Genomic DNA, 16,932 nt, shown 5'->3' with positions numbered 1-16,932 from the left:
ACATGGGCTGTTGCTTCGCATTGGCAGTCTCCATGAGTGGTCAATGCTGCAGTGTGAAGAGACGGGCTGGCGATTGCTTCCGCTGATTTTCAGTGTTAGCAGCATGGTCTGAGTTTGAATGGCCCCATTCATAGTCGTGAAGAGCCCAAAAGCTTGATTTAAGAGCCTGTGAGTCACACTAAAACATGTTTAGAGTGCTACTTAAGTGGGTGGCACAATCAGTGATGCATGCTCAGTAGTAGCATTTAATTTACATGTAATTGTTAGAAATGCGGGTCTCTAGTTGGCAATGTTCTGCACCCTTGTCCAAGAAGGGACTCTTGCTTCTAGTCAGGGTAAGGAAGTTATGTCCTTAGACAACCCATGCTTACACCCTTGCTAGCGTGGCACGTGTAGACAGGCTTATCTCGAAGGCAATGTGAAAAGCATTTGTTCACACATACAGAAACACTGTGAAAACACTACAAATGGACACCACACCAGTTTAGAACAATATGTAATCTTTATCTAAACCAAACAAGACCAAAACGATAAAAATCCAACACACAAGAATCAAAATATGCACTTTGCAAGAATAACCTAAAAAATGCAGTTCCTTGAAGTCGGTAGCTCTGTCCAGGGCTACAGCTTGCTGAAAATAACCAAACCCAACAGTTTTGGCCACCCACATCAGGGTGGACTGGCGTCAATAAATAAAGAATGAAGTGACTGATACTGTTAAAAGTACTAGCCATGCAAATTCATGCATGTTCTGTTACATGTAGCAGCATTGAACTATGCCTTCAGTCAAAGGTGTTTTGATAAAATAGAACACTGGAAATATTGCAGTGCATTTTTAATACTGATGCATCATACATACCATAATATTCCCAGCTAGCGACAGGAGCCACTGCCATTCCACATTTAAATAGTCCACTTCCGGATCCTAGAACCATCGAGGTCACATATCCTCCATATGACTAAAATAGAAAAGGCATCTATATTTCACAAAATAAAACACTGACAGATAGCAATTAAATATTACTTTAAACATGTTCTTAAAGATGCACTGTGCCAATGAAAGAACACATAAAAGCAGTGCTGGTTAATTTAAAAATAATCTATAACCATGGACTGCATATGTCGGGTCCAGTGTGCACAAAGCAATATACTTTTGTTCCATTTTTTTGTTCTTTATTTATTAATGTATTTGTTCTTATACGCATGTTTGTATTTAAGAGTGGTATAAAACAGAAATTTCAGAGAGCTGTTGGTATGACTGTATCATTGGATTGAGATTATTGCCATACTTTTTTACCACCAACAACAATCAAGACATAGGACCCCTCACACACCCTCTCCCCAAGCCCCTCCCTTGCCTTCCAACGCCATCTACCGCCAACCATCTCCCGCAGTGAAGGCTCCACCCACCGCCTAACCCGGCCCCACCACCAACCACAGTCAGCCCACCAGAGAGGAGCCCTACTCCCATTCTCAACGGCTCCACGCCCCCCCTCAACCAGCCCTATCACGGCTAGACACGCGGACAGAGATAGCTCCCCCACTTCCCTTGAACCCTATTAGAAATAATGATACAAGCGGCTCGCCCACCATCATCCAACAAGACAGGACCGCACACACCTCCCCAGAGCAGAGCATTACCCATCTTCCCCCTCCCACCCACACAAATAACCTGTTGCATCGCCTCAACCTTCTTGAAGCTCAGCTCGAAACCCTGGTCCGAGGCCTGAACAAAACCCTATCCTCCCTAGCTAAAATCCGTATGCCCACCCACAATCCCACTGCCCCTCCTACCCCCACTCCGCCCACAACGAGCAAATCGCCTCCCTCCAATTTGACCTCCGCCCCCCCCCCCAGATCTTGTCTGCCCGACACTAAACGAGGGACCGAGATGCGAACAGACAGGCCAAGAAGAACTAAACCCACCCTCTCCCCGCAGGAAGTGACCCCACTCACCTCATCTTATGACCACCCTGCTAACCCTGACCACAACTCCGCACATCCCTCACAGAAAGTGACTCCACTTGCCTTAGCACAGGACCCCCATTGAAATCCTCACCCAAGTCCTCGATTCAAGTAATTACGGGAGTGGGTAGGGAACATCCCCCCTAGTATCCCTAGACCCCCAGCACACCTAACCTCCCTAACCAGAGCCCAACCCAGCAAGTCAAGGTCCGAAGAAGAACCCCTCATCAAATGCATGCTCATAACAGCAGATCTGCTTTCAAACATGCAACAGAATTAGAAGAAGCTATCCTCTCCCATGACCTAGATGTAGCTTTCATCACGGAAACCTGGCTCAACACCTTGTCCGGCCCCATCATGGACATGCTGGTGCCGCCAGGATTTACAATAACCCACAAAGATAGACATAAGCAGAGAGGCGGAGGCTTAGCTATCATTCATAAAAGTAACTTCTCTATCACAGAAAGCTCACCGTGTCTTATAGCTCCTTAGAATGCCTTTCAATCAACATCAAATCTTGCACGAGCAGATCGATACTCTGCCATCTCTTGTACCACCTTCCAGGCAATTCAAAAGAATTTGGAGCGCAGCTCTCTGACTTAATCACCCACTGCGCGCTAAACAACGCCAACAGCATAATTCTGGGCGATCTCAACATAAGATGGACTGAAACAAATAACCCGCTCATCCAATCTCTTAACAGCCTCCTGCTAGAAAACGATCTGGTACAACACTGCTCAGAAGAAACGCACCAAAGAGGAGCGATCCTTGACGCAATCATTTTGGACAAAAACACTATTACTATTGATTATTGATTATTGACCAGTAGACTGGTCAGATCATCACATTATTCTTTTCCATATCAACCAACCACCCCTAACTCAACCCCCTAAACAAGCTCCTCCCAGGTGGGTCAGAACACAGCTCAAGTCCTGTGGGCCAACCTTGAAGAAGGACTGAGCACGCTCCTCCCGAGCAGGGCGCAGCACCTCTCAACCACAGAACTCACCTCTCTCTACCATTCCAACATGATGTCTACCTTGGGCTGCCTGGCGCTCCTGAAATTAAAACTCAGAAGCACCCCCTCCAGATCTTGGTTCACCTCTGACATCAATGATGAAAGAAGACATCTTAGAACCCTAGAAAGAATCTGGAGGAGCAATCCCTCCTCCCTCCACCGTGATCAACTCAAGGCAGCACGCAGAAACTACAATAAGCACATCAAGAACAAATAGACATCTTTCTTCTGCTCCGCTTTAGACAATGCAAAAAAACGACCCAAAGAACTCTTTAACATCATCAGAAGCCAAACATCCATACCAATGTGATCTGATTTAGTGGCTTCCAAAGAACAATGTGACAACTTTGCCATCTTTTTCAACAAAAAAATCGCCAAGATCGATGTCTCTCAGCACAAATCCCTCCTCTCATAGGGAGACCAAGACGCCAGCAATTAAGGTCAGCGCCCCAGTGAACCCACCCACTCACTGGTCTGTCTTTACCCCCATTCAGGAAGCAGAGATAGTCAATCTGATCACCAACACCAAACCGTCATCCCACTCCCTAGACCAGCTTCCCACCAGCCAGGCCAAAGACCTGAAGCTTATCTTAGCCCCAATTTGGTGCAAGATCATCAACAACTCTCTGAGCTCAGGAAACTATCCCAGGCTGCCTCAAGGTCGGCCAAGTCATGCCGCTACTAAAAAAAACAGGACTAGACACTGAGGATATGAACAACTTTACACCCGTATCGAACCTACCTCTCTTATCCAAAATTCTAGAAAGATGTGTTCTTCCACAGCTAACCCAAGACTTGGAGAACATCAAGCTACTAGAACCACACCAATCGGGATTCAGAAAGGGATGCAGCACTGAAACGCAATCCTAAACGTCATGGACGATCTACACAAATCACTTGACTCAGACGAATGCTGCCTTCTCATTTTCATAGACTTATTGGCCGCTTTTGATACAGTTGATCACACCCTGCTCCTCAAAGTCCTTCAAGAAAGAGCAGGCATTGAAATGACGGTCCTAAACTGGTTCTCCTCCTTTCAACACAATCGCTCACAAAGAATAAAAATTAAAAACTTTGAATCCGACCCACTGCCCGTCATCAGAGGAGTTCCACAAGGGTCAGTACTTTCTCCCCAACTCTTCAACATCTACATGGAACCCCTCACCACACTACTCAGGAATTCCCACATCCCCTTCCACCTCTATGCGGATGACACTCAGCTCTATCTGGAAACCACCTCCATCGACGACATGCACAGACTAAATGGCACGCTCAAAGAGGTCCAACAATGGCTCTCATTGAAACACCTTAAACTTAATCACGAGAAAACTGAAGTTCTATTCATCTCCAACAGAGACGAACCCCCCCAAATCGAAGAATGGCTTAAAGCCGTTGACGCCCTCAATGGCACCCTCACGCCAACGGACTCAGTGAAGTCTGTAGGTGTCACCCTGGACCCCAAACAAGACATGAAAAAACACATCTCTAGATCTGCCAAAAGCGGGTTTCTTAATCTGAAACTTCTATACAAAATAAAACCCTTCCTTCCCCCGAAAGACCTTCAACAGGCCGCCCAGGCACTGGTGCTCTCCAGAATTGACTATGGAATCGCAGCCCTGACCGTGACAGCTAACTCTCACCGAGGTCCCCTGAAAACCACCCTCAATGCCGCAGAAAGAATGATCACAGGAACCAAGAAATTCGATCACATCTCTCCCGCACTCAAGGAGCTGAAATGACTACCAATTGAACAATGAGCCAGCTTCCGAACAGCATGCCTTACGCACAAAGCCCTTCACACAGGCAAACCAGAATACCTGGCTGCCAAACTCAAAAGGGCTGGCCGTCCAGAAATCTCAGAAGTTCCAACACGCTCCTTATCATTCCATTGAAATCTCGGAAACACAAAACCTCAAATAAATCCTTTGCAGGAAATGAACCTAAGATCTGGAACTCCATCCCCCCCAAATTAGAACGACCACCTCTTTCCCGAAATTCAAGACCCTACTCAAAGCCCTCTTCCTAGAGCGCTCTTGAACTTAGTGAGAAGAACACAAGATACTCCGGAAAGAGTTCGACACCGCACCACAACCTCGTTGTGGTCGAAAAATAGTCGTCTCAGAACTATAACCGCCGGGATCTCCAACCACACCTCATCCTACTTGATAGACACCCCTCTCGCTATCAGCAAACTAACTCCTCTGTATCAAACCCCTCAGACGCGACCCTCCGGTTTGACCTCAAGAACTGTATGGTAATTTTGTATATAATGCTCTTAAGTTTATAAGCTGTGGATTCTGCCTCCGCTGGTAAGGCGCATAATTGTACTTGCTGTGAAGCGCTCTGATATCCTCGGGTCCAGCTAGCGCTATACAAAACTTATAAATAAAATAAATAAATAAAGTACTGAGAGTGATTGGAGGGAGCATGGCTCAGAAAAGGCTACAGGAATGGGGGAGGGAGAGTATGCCTAACTTCGTGCCAATCTAAGCATAAATGATACATTAGCAGTGGATGGTGGCTCCTACACATTTCGCACAGAGTAAATGGTTGGCCTTTGATGATTAACAGGACTCGGGCGATGAAGGACAAAGATGCGCCCATTGTGAAGGCTTTTCTTTTGCTTCATTCTCAGGAAATCCTTGCATTGATGTCAGTTGGGCATGTTCTCAGGCCTAGTATTGTTTCTTCATGTTCATAACGCACAGATAGAGCTGGGCATCATAAACACGAGTTGCAGAGAAGGTTATTTTCCCCTGCAGTCTTCATTGTGGAGTGGGCTAGTGTTAAATACTAAAAAGTACTGTCTCACGGGGATCTTATGGATTACCACACATGACTTCACAGGAGTGTGAGCTAAAGAGGCACAGTCTGAGTAATTGAAAATTGCCTGATAGGAAATTGATGGAAGGCGAAGAAGGAGTAAAAACATCTGCTCCCTCAGAGTGGTGATGGAGTAGGACTTCATCATCAAAGTTGTGGTACACAACTAGAGTGAAAAGTACTATCAGTTTCTTTATGATGAACCTGAGGATGGTTGTTTTTTAGAGAAATCCCTTGAGTAAAATCCACAAATATATAGGATCAAAAATGGTAGGTTTGACACAGCTAGCCATAAGCATAAAGAAATAAGGCTTCTAAATGAGTTTTTAGGGAACAGAGAGGCCAGCACTGTACTTGTAATTTGGTGAGACACTGGTGTTCTCTTGAACATACTGGCAAATCTTACTCAATCAGAGGCCACATGTTCTAGTTTGCATAACTGAGTACCTCATTCAGCCCATGTTTTAGATTTGCACTCTTCCTTAAGACTACAAAGATATTAGATACTAAAACTATGAATACAAATAGTGGTTAGACAGCAGTGTTAAGAGCATTTTCGCAGTGAGTGGTAGGAAATGAGCCAGTAAACAAATGAGTGAGTGAGTTATGAGGGAGAGGGAAATTCCATAGCACCCTAATCAATTCTGTTCCCAATTGCACTAACTTCCATATAGAGAAGGCGTAATGCAATAAACATGGATCATCAAAATCAGACATTGGATCAAGCAAAAAATGAGAACCTTATCTTCCTGCAGCTTTTTAGCCCAATTCCACGTTCAAGTGGAGACAAACCTTCTACAAAACCAGAAAGTACCAGAATAAACACTCTCTCTATGGATGGAGTTTTGGGCACTTGTTGCTCATGGGATAGGAGTATGTTTGAGGCACCCCAAAATAACACAGCAATTAATTTTGAAGAACTTACATATAAGTGACAGTGTCCTGGATCTTCATGTGAGTTCACCATTTAATCACTTTTATGATCATCTTATGTATTTATTTTTGTTTGATGATATTCATCGATTGCGAAACTTTGCTGTTTAATGAATTGTATTCATTTGATTTTTCAATTATGGAATTCTCTTTTAATGATGGCGTATTATTATGATTTGCAGTGTTGTGTCTTTGTTTTTTATGGCCTGGCACGCCAAATAAAGGATTACTGAACTGCGTTCTCCATTTGGCAACACAATGTCTGAGTTTAGAAATATATATATATATATTTTCTCTTTAACAGATGACTGGTTTGTCCATGACTAAAATCGTATATCCGGAAGATACATGTTACACTAAAGTTTAATATTATACATTTTGGGTCAAACCCGTGTGCAGTGCTCATCTACCATTTACTGGATGTCCCAGCACTGGCTTTCTGAGGCAATTACTTTATAGTTGTAGTGTATAGTTTACTTTGGGTCAAGTGTTTCCATTTGTTGACTTTGTTGCAATATTGCACTAATGGGTAAACTAAATAAGGTGGTACTCCAGACCCTCTTGGTTCCTTATCTGAACTGGTGAAGTCTGTAGTGCCCAAAGAGTAGTTAAAAAACGTCCCCCATGCTTGGTGTGCACCCTGTTGAAAATCCAGTCAGATCATGTGAGGTATGTGTGAATTTTGATGTCATCACTGGAGAATATACACTAGAAATCCTTGTTGACAGAAGAATGATTGCATTTGAGATTTTGCTTATTAGATAATAAGTACCAGCAGCGGCCGGTGCAGGTAAGAGTGGTGAGGTCGGGTTGGGGGTGGATTTCGAAAGACGACGAGCAAAAATTAATTCTTTCTTTTTTTTTTTCAATCGTGGTCATCTGCCGATTCCACCCACCCCTCCCCAACCCAGCCCCACCGCTCTTAACTGCACGTGCTGCACTTTATAAGAACTATTGTGTAAAAGTGGGTTACCAAGATGGGGAGAACATTAAAAAACACAAATGGAAGGTTTGTCTAAAACTCAAGGGGATATTCACAAAGACGGGCGATAACTATCGCCATCGTCAGTCATCGCAAGAAAAGTGAACGCTGCCTAACCCTGATTAATATCGCCATGTTAGCAGGTTATTTTCAAGACCGCGGTACATGGCTATAGGGGTGTCAAAACCCACGTACTAATCATCGCGATGGCGAATTAAAAATCCTGCGTTAGCTGGGGATACGTTGTGAATGGCCAATTATCAGCTGAAAACTCCCATCATCACTACGTTTGGCTCCCGGCCCAACACTGCCCCTGCTGAAAGCAGGTGTCACTGTGAGACTGGCAGCATGGTGACCGTGGCAAACAGCTTCCTCGAAGTCTAAACCAAAAATACTGTCATTTTAGTGGTGCAAACTTAGGCAGACACCTTCCATCTGGAATAACTGCATCTTAAAAGGCTCTTGGCTATGTTCCCTTCCATGCTGAAGGTAGTTGTCCTGCTTAACACCAGCAAAAGGCAGGAGTAAAATCCCTGTCGCTACTGCAGGTTAAACCCTGTTTTTGCTTCACTTCACAGATCTGGCTGTTTGTTGTCAATGTGGTGTTGGGGTTTTCTCGTGTGTTTTTGCACAGGAACGCCTACTCTGCATCTCATTAGTGTTAGTTGGTGGTGTCCACATGGAGATAAATTTGGGGGCAGTTATCGCGGGAATACTGGTGTTGTCTGCAGGTTGCACCAGCTTGTGAATGGGGTGTTAATTCTGTCACCACTTTTGATGCCTTAAAGTGGGGATAATTCGGAGATAAGTCCTTGTGAATATGGCCCTCAGCATTTTAGGTCAGTTTGAAAGGCTTGAAAATCAGAGGTCAAAGACTGGGGGGCTATTGATTAACATGAGACTGTAGGAGCTACCAACCTAAGGGGGAAATTGAGTATTTATAACAACGTAATCCTAGAAACTCAGACAAACTCTATTAGACTAGGGGAGACATTTTCCTTCCCCCGAAGGAATTTGAATGATGAAGTTAAAGCCAAATCACAGTAATTGTTGTGCTTCGTGACGATGGGAACCAAAAATAATTGTGACAGTTGTGGATACGATGAAAGAACTGATTTTTTCAAGGCCATGTGTTCGAGAAGACACAAATCAGTGTGTGAGTTTTGAAATAGTACTCGTTCAAGGTTTCATTTGCTTGTCAGCAGATGGAATAGGTGCTTATAGGACTAGTATTGCACAGGGGTAAACCAGATATGAATGGCCATGGAGAGGCCACTGTAAATGTGGCAATATGTTGTGAAACCTTGTTGAAATGTAATACGTAAAATGAATGAGTCATGTTTTGCTGGTGTGCCATCAGTGGGCTCCAGAAGGCTGTATCAGTCTTTATGAAGCTGTGGGTGAGACTGTTAAACATTAAGCCTGCAGAATGTTTGAAAAGAAGGAAAAGAAGGAGATGAGGTAGTAGCTGGAAAACTGAGGACTGCTTTTTTAAATGATGGCTCACAAGCTAGTAAGTTGAGTGATATATTCGGGACCTAGATAGTTCATTGGCTGAAAAAAGGGGAAGGTTTTTTCCAGCGTTTTGCCCACTTTCCACAGGACAGATTTTTCTTATAAACTGTGATAGCCACAATTTAATTTAACTCAAGGCTACTGAATTCAGGGACAACTTGGTCACTTTAAAGAAAGGTCTGAAAAAAATGTCAGTTAAATAAATATGTACGAGTATCAAAGACAGGGAAACTGTAAAGTTCTGTCAAGTTTCCTTAAAGACTACCCAAGGAAAGGATGACTCCTCTCATACCCACGGTGCCACCCTGCATTTAATATACACAGTCAAGGTGTCAAGAGTATCATTAAGAGGAGGAAAACCCACGAAGGGCGAAACAACCTCCTTGCCATTTTTCATAGTTCTTGATTCAATAGCAGCACAGCATCAAACGTTCCAAGTATTAGGGCCGAGAGGAGAACCCAGCAAGGATCTTCCAGAAAGAAGGAATCCATATGTAATTTAGCTGCAGGAAAATTGGAGCAAAAATCGAGGACAAACATAGTCTCAAGGTACGATGAATACTATGGAAAATAAAGGAATAATGAAAGAAATGGGGTGCAATGCATCCATTTCTTGTCTATTTCTCCCTAAATATTATCTAAACTGGAAATGACATCACAGGAAAAAGATCAATGCCATCTTGGTTTGGGAACCTTAGGCAACAACCTTTTGAAAAGCCATCACTTTGAAAAGACCATAAATAAGGCTAGCCATGCCTACCTCTTAAGGAGTTCGGCTGTGCGTTGGTATGACAAGAAGGCAGTGGAACACTCTTCCCGGTAACTATGGCCGCAGAAATGCTGCCAAAGTGTGGGTGCCAAAGACATGTAACCAAGCAAGGCGTCTAGACAAGTACCGCCTCACCTGTTGGTAGGTGCAAAACTTCATCTAAGACCATCCCTCCTCAAGTAAGCAAGCAGCACAGATGTACCACCGAGGCAAAGAATCTTCCTTAACTTTGAAAATATTGTACAGATTTTGTAAGAAATAATCTATAAGCAGAGAGAAACAAAAGAAATAGATAGAAAGCTTTTCCCTATTGTGTAGAACGACACAGAGGCAGTGATTTATTTCTCAATACACACCCACGATTGGAAGATAATTGAAGAGCTAAAGGAGCAGCAGCCAGAGGAAGTGAGAAAGTGAAAATAGGACTATCCATAGGGGTTACTGATGCACTCAGTGTCAACATATTCAAGGGTAAATGGGTATCAAGGAAGAAGAAAGTAGATCCCTAAGAAAACAGAAAGGTGAAACTAAACTATTTGAACACTAAGGACATAGGCAAAGCGAGCATAATGAGACGAAGCAGGAGCAAACATGTAGGGGAAGAAGAATCACAAAGGGCAGAAACACAGGAATTTAGGCCAGGGCTAGAAAGAAGTCAATCATGGGCGACTTGGATGATCAAGAAAAGACAGTCACCCAGACACTGTCTGCCACCGCACCCTAGTGCAGCGCCTCAGCAACGTCGGAATCCAGGAGAGTGCACTGGAGTGGATCATCTCCTTCCTCGACGGAAGAACACAGAGAGTCTGACTACCACCGTACAAGTCAGAGGCCACCGAAGTCATCTGCGGCATCCCTCAAGGATCCTCGCTGAGCCCCACCCTCTTCAACGTCTACATGAGCCCCCTCGCGGTCATCGCACGCCAACACAACCTCAACATCATCTCCTACGCCGACGACACCCAGCTGATCCTCTCCCTGACCAACGACCCCGCCGCCGCCAGAGCCAACCTTCACGAAGGGATGAAACACGTAGCCGAGTGGATGACGACCAGCCGCCTGAAACTGAACTCAGACAAGATGGAGGTCCTCATCCTGGGCTCCTCGCCCTCCGCCTGGGACGACTCTTGGTGGCCCCCCGCCCTGGGCACTGCACCCAAACCGACGGACCACGCACGGAACCTGGGCGTCATCCTGGACTCCTCCCTCTCCATGACCAGACAAGTCAACGCCGTCTCCTCGTCGTGCTTCAACATCCTGCGCATGTTACGGAAGATCTTCCGGTGGATCCCCACCGAGACCAGGAAGACGGTCACCCAGGCCCTCGTCACCAGCCAACTGGACTACAGCAACGCCCTCTACGCCGGAACCAGCGCCAAGCTCCAGAAGAGACTCCAGCGGATCCAGAACGCCTCAGCCAGACTCATCCTCGACATCCCACGACACAGCCACATCACCGGACACCTGAGAGACCTGCATTGGCTCCCCGTCAACAAAAGAATCACCTTCCGTCTCCTCTCCCACGCACACAAACCCCTACACGATCAAGGCCGAGCTACCTCAACAACCGCATCAACTTCTACGCTCCCAAACGCCATCTCCGATCTGCCAATCACGCCCTCGCCGCCGTCCCCCGCATCCGAAGAACGACAACAGGAGGAAGGTCCTTCTCCTACCTGGCCGCCAAGACCTGGAACTCCCTCCCGACCGACCTGCGCCTGACCCAAGACCACTTCTCCTTCAGGAAGAAGCTCAAGACCTGGCTGTTCGAGCAGTAGCAGCACCCCCTCCCCCCCCCCCCCCAAGCGCCTTGAGACCCTCCGGGTAAGTAGTGCGCTCTATAAATGTCTTTGATTGATTGATTGATTGATTGACCCAATATACATTCGCAAAATAAATTGCGGGAAAGGCCCTCGAATTCAAACTTCCAACTGTCATTTCGAAATTCATTTTTTAATGCAAACCACACAAACTGCTAGATTGTTCAGTAAACCTAAGTGTGGTAAAATGTCCAGTGAATACAACTTCCAATGAATTACGTTTATTTCTGTAGATGGCATATTTCAGCGAGGTGCCCTGCCAATAAGCATGAGCGAATTTTGCGGATCTCGCGTTCGCGAATTTTGCGGATTTGCGGATTCGCAATCCGCAAAATCCGCGAATTCCCGCGAATTTGCGGATTTTTTTTTTTGTGTTCGCCCGTGTTTCTGCCAGTTCGCGAGGGTTTTGTACACTTTCGCAAATTGCGAACTTACCTGTCGGGTCGCAAGTTTCGCGAACTTGTTGTTTCTACGTGTCCAGCCTGTTTGGGACACTCTTCTTCATCACTGCCACTCTCTGTCACCACTGCCACTCTCTGACTACTCATGCCACCCTCTGGCCCACCCATGCCACCCTCTGTTTCATCACCACACCCTCTGGTTGTCCAGTGTACATTATTTTCGGCAAAGCAAAGCACACCTTCCCTGCCTCAAGTGACCTGAATTAATTTGGGGCTGATTAATGTGTCACAGAATATTTTTTTAGCTGGCACCTGCTTCCTTAGTGCGCCCTGATTAGTGATCTTTTGCACTTGCTAAGTGCTTTCATTGTTGCAAAATTAGTTACAACACCTGCCCTGCCCCAACTGACAATAATGAATTAGGGGCTGATTAATGGATTTTAACTTCCAGCCTGGCTCCTGCTTGTCTCCCTTAGCTGTAATTCAGGACCTTTGTGGCATATGTGTAACTATTCTGAGGTTCAGAGCAGGGTCACATAATAGTTTCAACTGGCAACTGAACTCTGGAGGGGCCCCTCAGGAAGCACTACAGGAAATGGCTACAAATGATGAGCCTGAACTTTTGAACCTGGTAAGTAGTTACTTTCAGTTTTGCTAAGATCGTATTTCTGCAATTTTGCACTTATTCGCGGGGCGCGAACTCACGCGAACTCACGCGAACAGTGCGAGCAAAATCCGCTGCTCGCGGATTTGCGGATTTTGCGGGAGATTCGCAAATCTCGCGGATTGCGGATTTCCCGAAAATCCGCAAAATCCGCGAGCAGGACGGATTTTCCGCCCATGCCTACCTGCCAACTTGGCTAGATTTGAACCACCCTCTGACATTATCAAAGTTACTCTTTTCCACTCACTGGGATAATGCCCTGATGGTAAAATCTGGGTATACCCATAAAATAAAACATGAAACATAAAGTGTATTTCAGGGGTGTAACAAAAACCACAGCAGTACCTGGGTGCCGGGAGGAGGTGTGGGGGGGGGGGAGCCTTCAGGGGCCCCTCAACTCTTTAGGGGTCCCCTATTCAGGTCAAAATCAATGAGTATCTATGAAATTTGCGAAACTGGGGGGCTCCTCCTTAAATTCTGCAGAGACCCCCATCATTGTGCTTTACGCCTCTGGTGCATCTGTGGCGAACTGTAAAATCAAAACATGTGAATCTGGAGTTCTGAATCCATCCAATCAAAAGAAATATATGACACTTCGAGATGTGAATGCTTTATGCTCGACTCAGTGGAATCAAGCATCAATAATGTGCTGTGAAGATCGGTGCTTTCCTGCATTACTGCACAGCTATGACTTTCAACATCCCTGAGTCACCTTGCGTCAAAGTTAATGATCACATATGTCTAAATGTTAAAGGTCAGATTACATTATGGTCCTAAGATTGCTTGTCGAAAACGACCTGTTTATGCTCTTTGGTCACGGTGAACACTGCTGTATGAACGATCTGTTACAAGAATTGTGCTTCAAATATTGCATTACTGGAGATACAATAGTATTTTTCTAGTCACATTGTCACAAACCACCGCAGTTTAAGTAAAGGCAGTATAATATTTTATTACACACTATGTTTCAGTGAAGAGTTCTCTCTATATCTATGGCCTGCGACTTCCACACAGCCTTAAGTATTCTAGAACTCCAGTTAGAAAAGTCATATACAAAGTATCACAGTTTGTTGGTAAAAACAGATAAGTTGCCATTTAAAACATCTTACACAAAATATGACCCATAAATGTACAAAATAATGTAAGTGGCGTGTAAAAAATCATAAAGCAGATATGTAAGCATTTCCCGATTTCTTTTTACTCTAATCACCTAGATCCTTTATGAAATATGCATTGTTATTTCTCAAGCTGTTGGCATAGTAATAGTCGGAGTATTTTTTTAAGTATTATTATCTTTAAAATGTAGGGGCATATTTACAAGGGCTTTATTTACGCTTTTTTGGCTTAAAAAGCCCAAAAAGCGGAGATAAAAATATCGCCCTTTTTACAAGAGGGTGGTAACATGCATAATCCTATGTTAGCACCCTTTTGCACTACGCCTACCTTTGCATCTCTAATGAGATGCAAAGTGGGCGTTCCTGACATACACTACATGTCAGGACATCAATAGCGTGGCTTTGCGCTATCAGCAAGGATGCCCTAGCATTTTAGCAGACTTTAGTTTTTGGAGAAAACTGCTGTTTTCTCCAAAAACAAACTTCTGCTAAATTCTTGACTTAGCCACCCCTAACATAGAGGGGTGGATTGTGCTGATACGACCCTTTGGGCCGCTGTTCCCTGCAAAAGGGAGATAACCTCGCTATCTCTGAAATTTTTATCACCCTGGAGTAACGCCTTGTTAATTACGCGCTACCAGATAAAAAGCAGAGATAGCCTGCAGATAATCTAATTATCGCTAAGGAAGGCCAGCGACTGGCCGTTGCTAATATGCCCCTTATTTTCTTATAAAATACAATATAGGCGCAAATGTTCTCTTTTACAACAGTACACCTACTGTTGCTGAAAGCTGACTCATGTTCTTCCTCGCTTGTAGGTTATCTCACCCTAATACTTTGTGGGTCCTATTACCAAAGCTTTATTTTGGATTTGGAAGAAGCGTTGTGTGGTCAGTGACGTCAGTGGCATTTCTTCATCAGGGCGCTGGAGAGAGTGTCTTGCTATGGATCACTGCAAATTACAGAATCACTTATTTACTTGAAATTTGTCCCTTGTCCATGTGGTGATCATAAAGTTGCTTGCATTGAAATTATTTAATGGAAGGGTGTAAAGGTCAACGGGCATACAAACATTAGTGCTCCCAAACATTAAAATGGCTCGACACCAATGTAGAGATTGACATTTGTCTACATATCAATTTCAAAAGCAATCCTTCAACTGGCATGATCTTTGTGCTGATACGCACAGGGACACTTTCTATGGAGGTTTAAATAAACTTGTTTCTTCATGAACCGATCAGCATACCTCTACTTAAGATAGGTGGATACCGATTTTACCGGTGTAGTCCACATAGGATGGATGGGTAGTCAGGTCCACAGTCAGGGCCAGAGAGGGAACCAAAAGCATTCCATTTCTCTCTTCTGTATCTTTGCTGAGGCCCCCAACCCACCTGCTTTAATTACCTGGGGAGGCTGGAGAAAGTGACAGAGTGGCCAGTGCCGGCCCCTCCCGGCCCTAAAAAACGGCCCTCAATGATTCCAGCACTCCATGGAAATGGCCGATGGATATAGGGGGCAGGCCGGGCCTGTGAAATGCTGGGGAGAAAGTACAGGCCACAACGAATAATTGATGTGAAAAACAAGGCGGTGAAAAAGTATATATATCTGGGGTTTAATCTCAGTACAGGTTAGATACTTCGAAATATTGATATAACATTTTGCAAAAGATAAGATGTACTGCAGTTTTATGTTATAATTCCCCAGCAGTAGTCTGTGCCTGGTGCAGACAAAACATGCCCTTGCCACAAACTTCCATTTTGCATCAAAGAGTACAAACATCACCATGGTCGTGAGTGCATGCTCACCTTTGGGCATGATGTGTATTTACAAATTGCATATGGCGTGCCTGATTCCCCTTCTATTTGTGTGGGTCGCCCGAAGCCCTCACGAAGAGGGCCCCTGGAGCTTTGATGAAGGTCATTTGTTTCCTACACTGATATGGCGCCAAGAACCCAGAGAAGGATAAAATCTCAGATTGCACATTTCTGACTTGGAAACGTGGTGGATGGAGAGTGTGGCTCAAGCCTAGGAACAAGGGAAATATATCACTTGCATTTCTAAATGCACATGGCTCTGATCTGGTCGCATTAAAATATTCAAATGCAGATGACCCAGGTTAAGAGGATACACCGGGATATCTCACCAACCCTAGTCCAAAATTGGCCATCTGCCTGCTAATTAACCACAGTGGTTGAGCTGTTGGGACCTCTAAGTGGGAACTTCAACCTGCATGTAACATTTTTCATGGAGAAGGAAGAAAGAGGGGCAAGGATGTGGGAGGGAGTTTGCCAAGAAGTGGAGACTGCGTCCAACTCGGAGTACAGAGGAAGTTACAGTGTCATCTGGACTTCTCAAAACAATCTTTTTCACGATTTTATGATGTCGCAATTTCGTAAATTGGGTGGAGGTCATTTTACACAATTAATATGGTTGTTGTCTCTGGGATTTGTGATGTTGCTAAAATAAATGACAAACTCAGTCCACAAATACTTAGGTCAAAATGCGGTTACTCACTTCCTGCATCAGAAACTTGAGAAGACCTATTCTTGTAAAAGTGAAGCATACATGCGCATTAATTCATTCATGCATTCATTCATCAGAGTTCCTGATGAACGGAAATGCATACAGTGGAAGCACGTTTCCTGGTGCATCTTAAAAACAGTTGAGTGCCGTGCCTGCTGCTGTTGTTTCCGCATGTTGTTGGAGACACAAGAAGCTCCTGTAGTGTGTTTGTAAAGCCCAGGAGAGAAGTTCATTCTCCAGTGAGCAGGAAGCACTCTTAGTATCTGAGAAATTGTCTTTCGAAACACTGTGCCTCACTGTGCATATGACCCATGAGGCACAACAGAGACTGATCTGATATTTTGCCACCCAAAGTGTGCAGTACCTTAAGGGTCAGAAGTATGTCGATAATCACACAAAATATG

The 16,932-nt window shown here is 44.6% G+C and overlaps 1 protein-coding gene across 2 annotated transcripts in view; it reads right to left on the bottom strand.

The window, feature by feature from the left end:
* FAP (fibroblast activation protein alpha) overlaps nt 1-16,932 on the bottom strand; it is an 830,211-nt gene that overhangs the window by 140,021 nt on the left and 673,258 nt on the right. For both annotated transcript variants that reach the window (XM_086956603.1, XM_086956604.1), the window contains one exon: nt 860-959. In XM_086956603.1, the coding sequence (XP_086812729.1) occupies nt 860-959 (100 nt within the window). The remainder of the gene's footprint in view (nt 1-859; nt 960-16,932) is intronic.

Source organism: Lissotriton vulgaris, chromosome 2_1, assembly GCF_964263255.1.
Source record: "Lissotriton vulgaris chromosome 2_1, aLisVul1.2, whole genome shotgun sequence".
NCBI lineage: Eukaryota > Metazoa > Chordata > Amphibia > Caudata > Salamandridae > Lissotriton > Lissotriton vulgaris.
The sequence above is the reverse complement of the archived record's forward strand: the minus strand, read 5'-3'. Positions and strand labels throughout refer to the sequence as shown.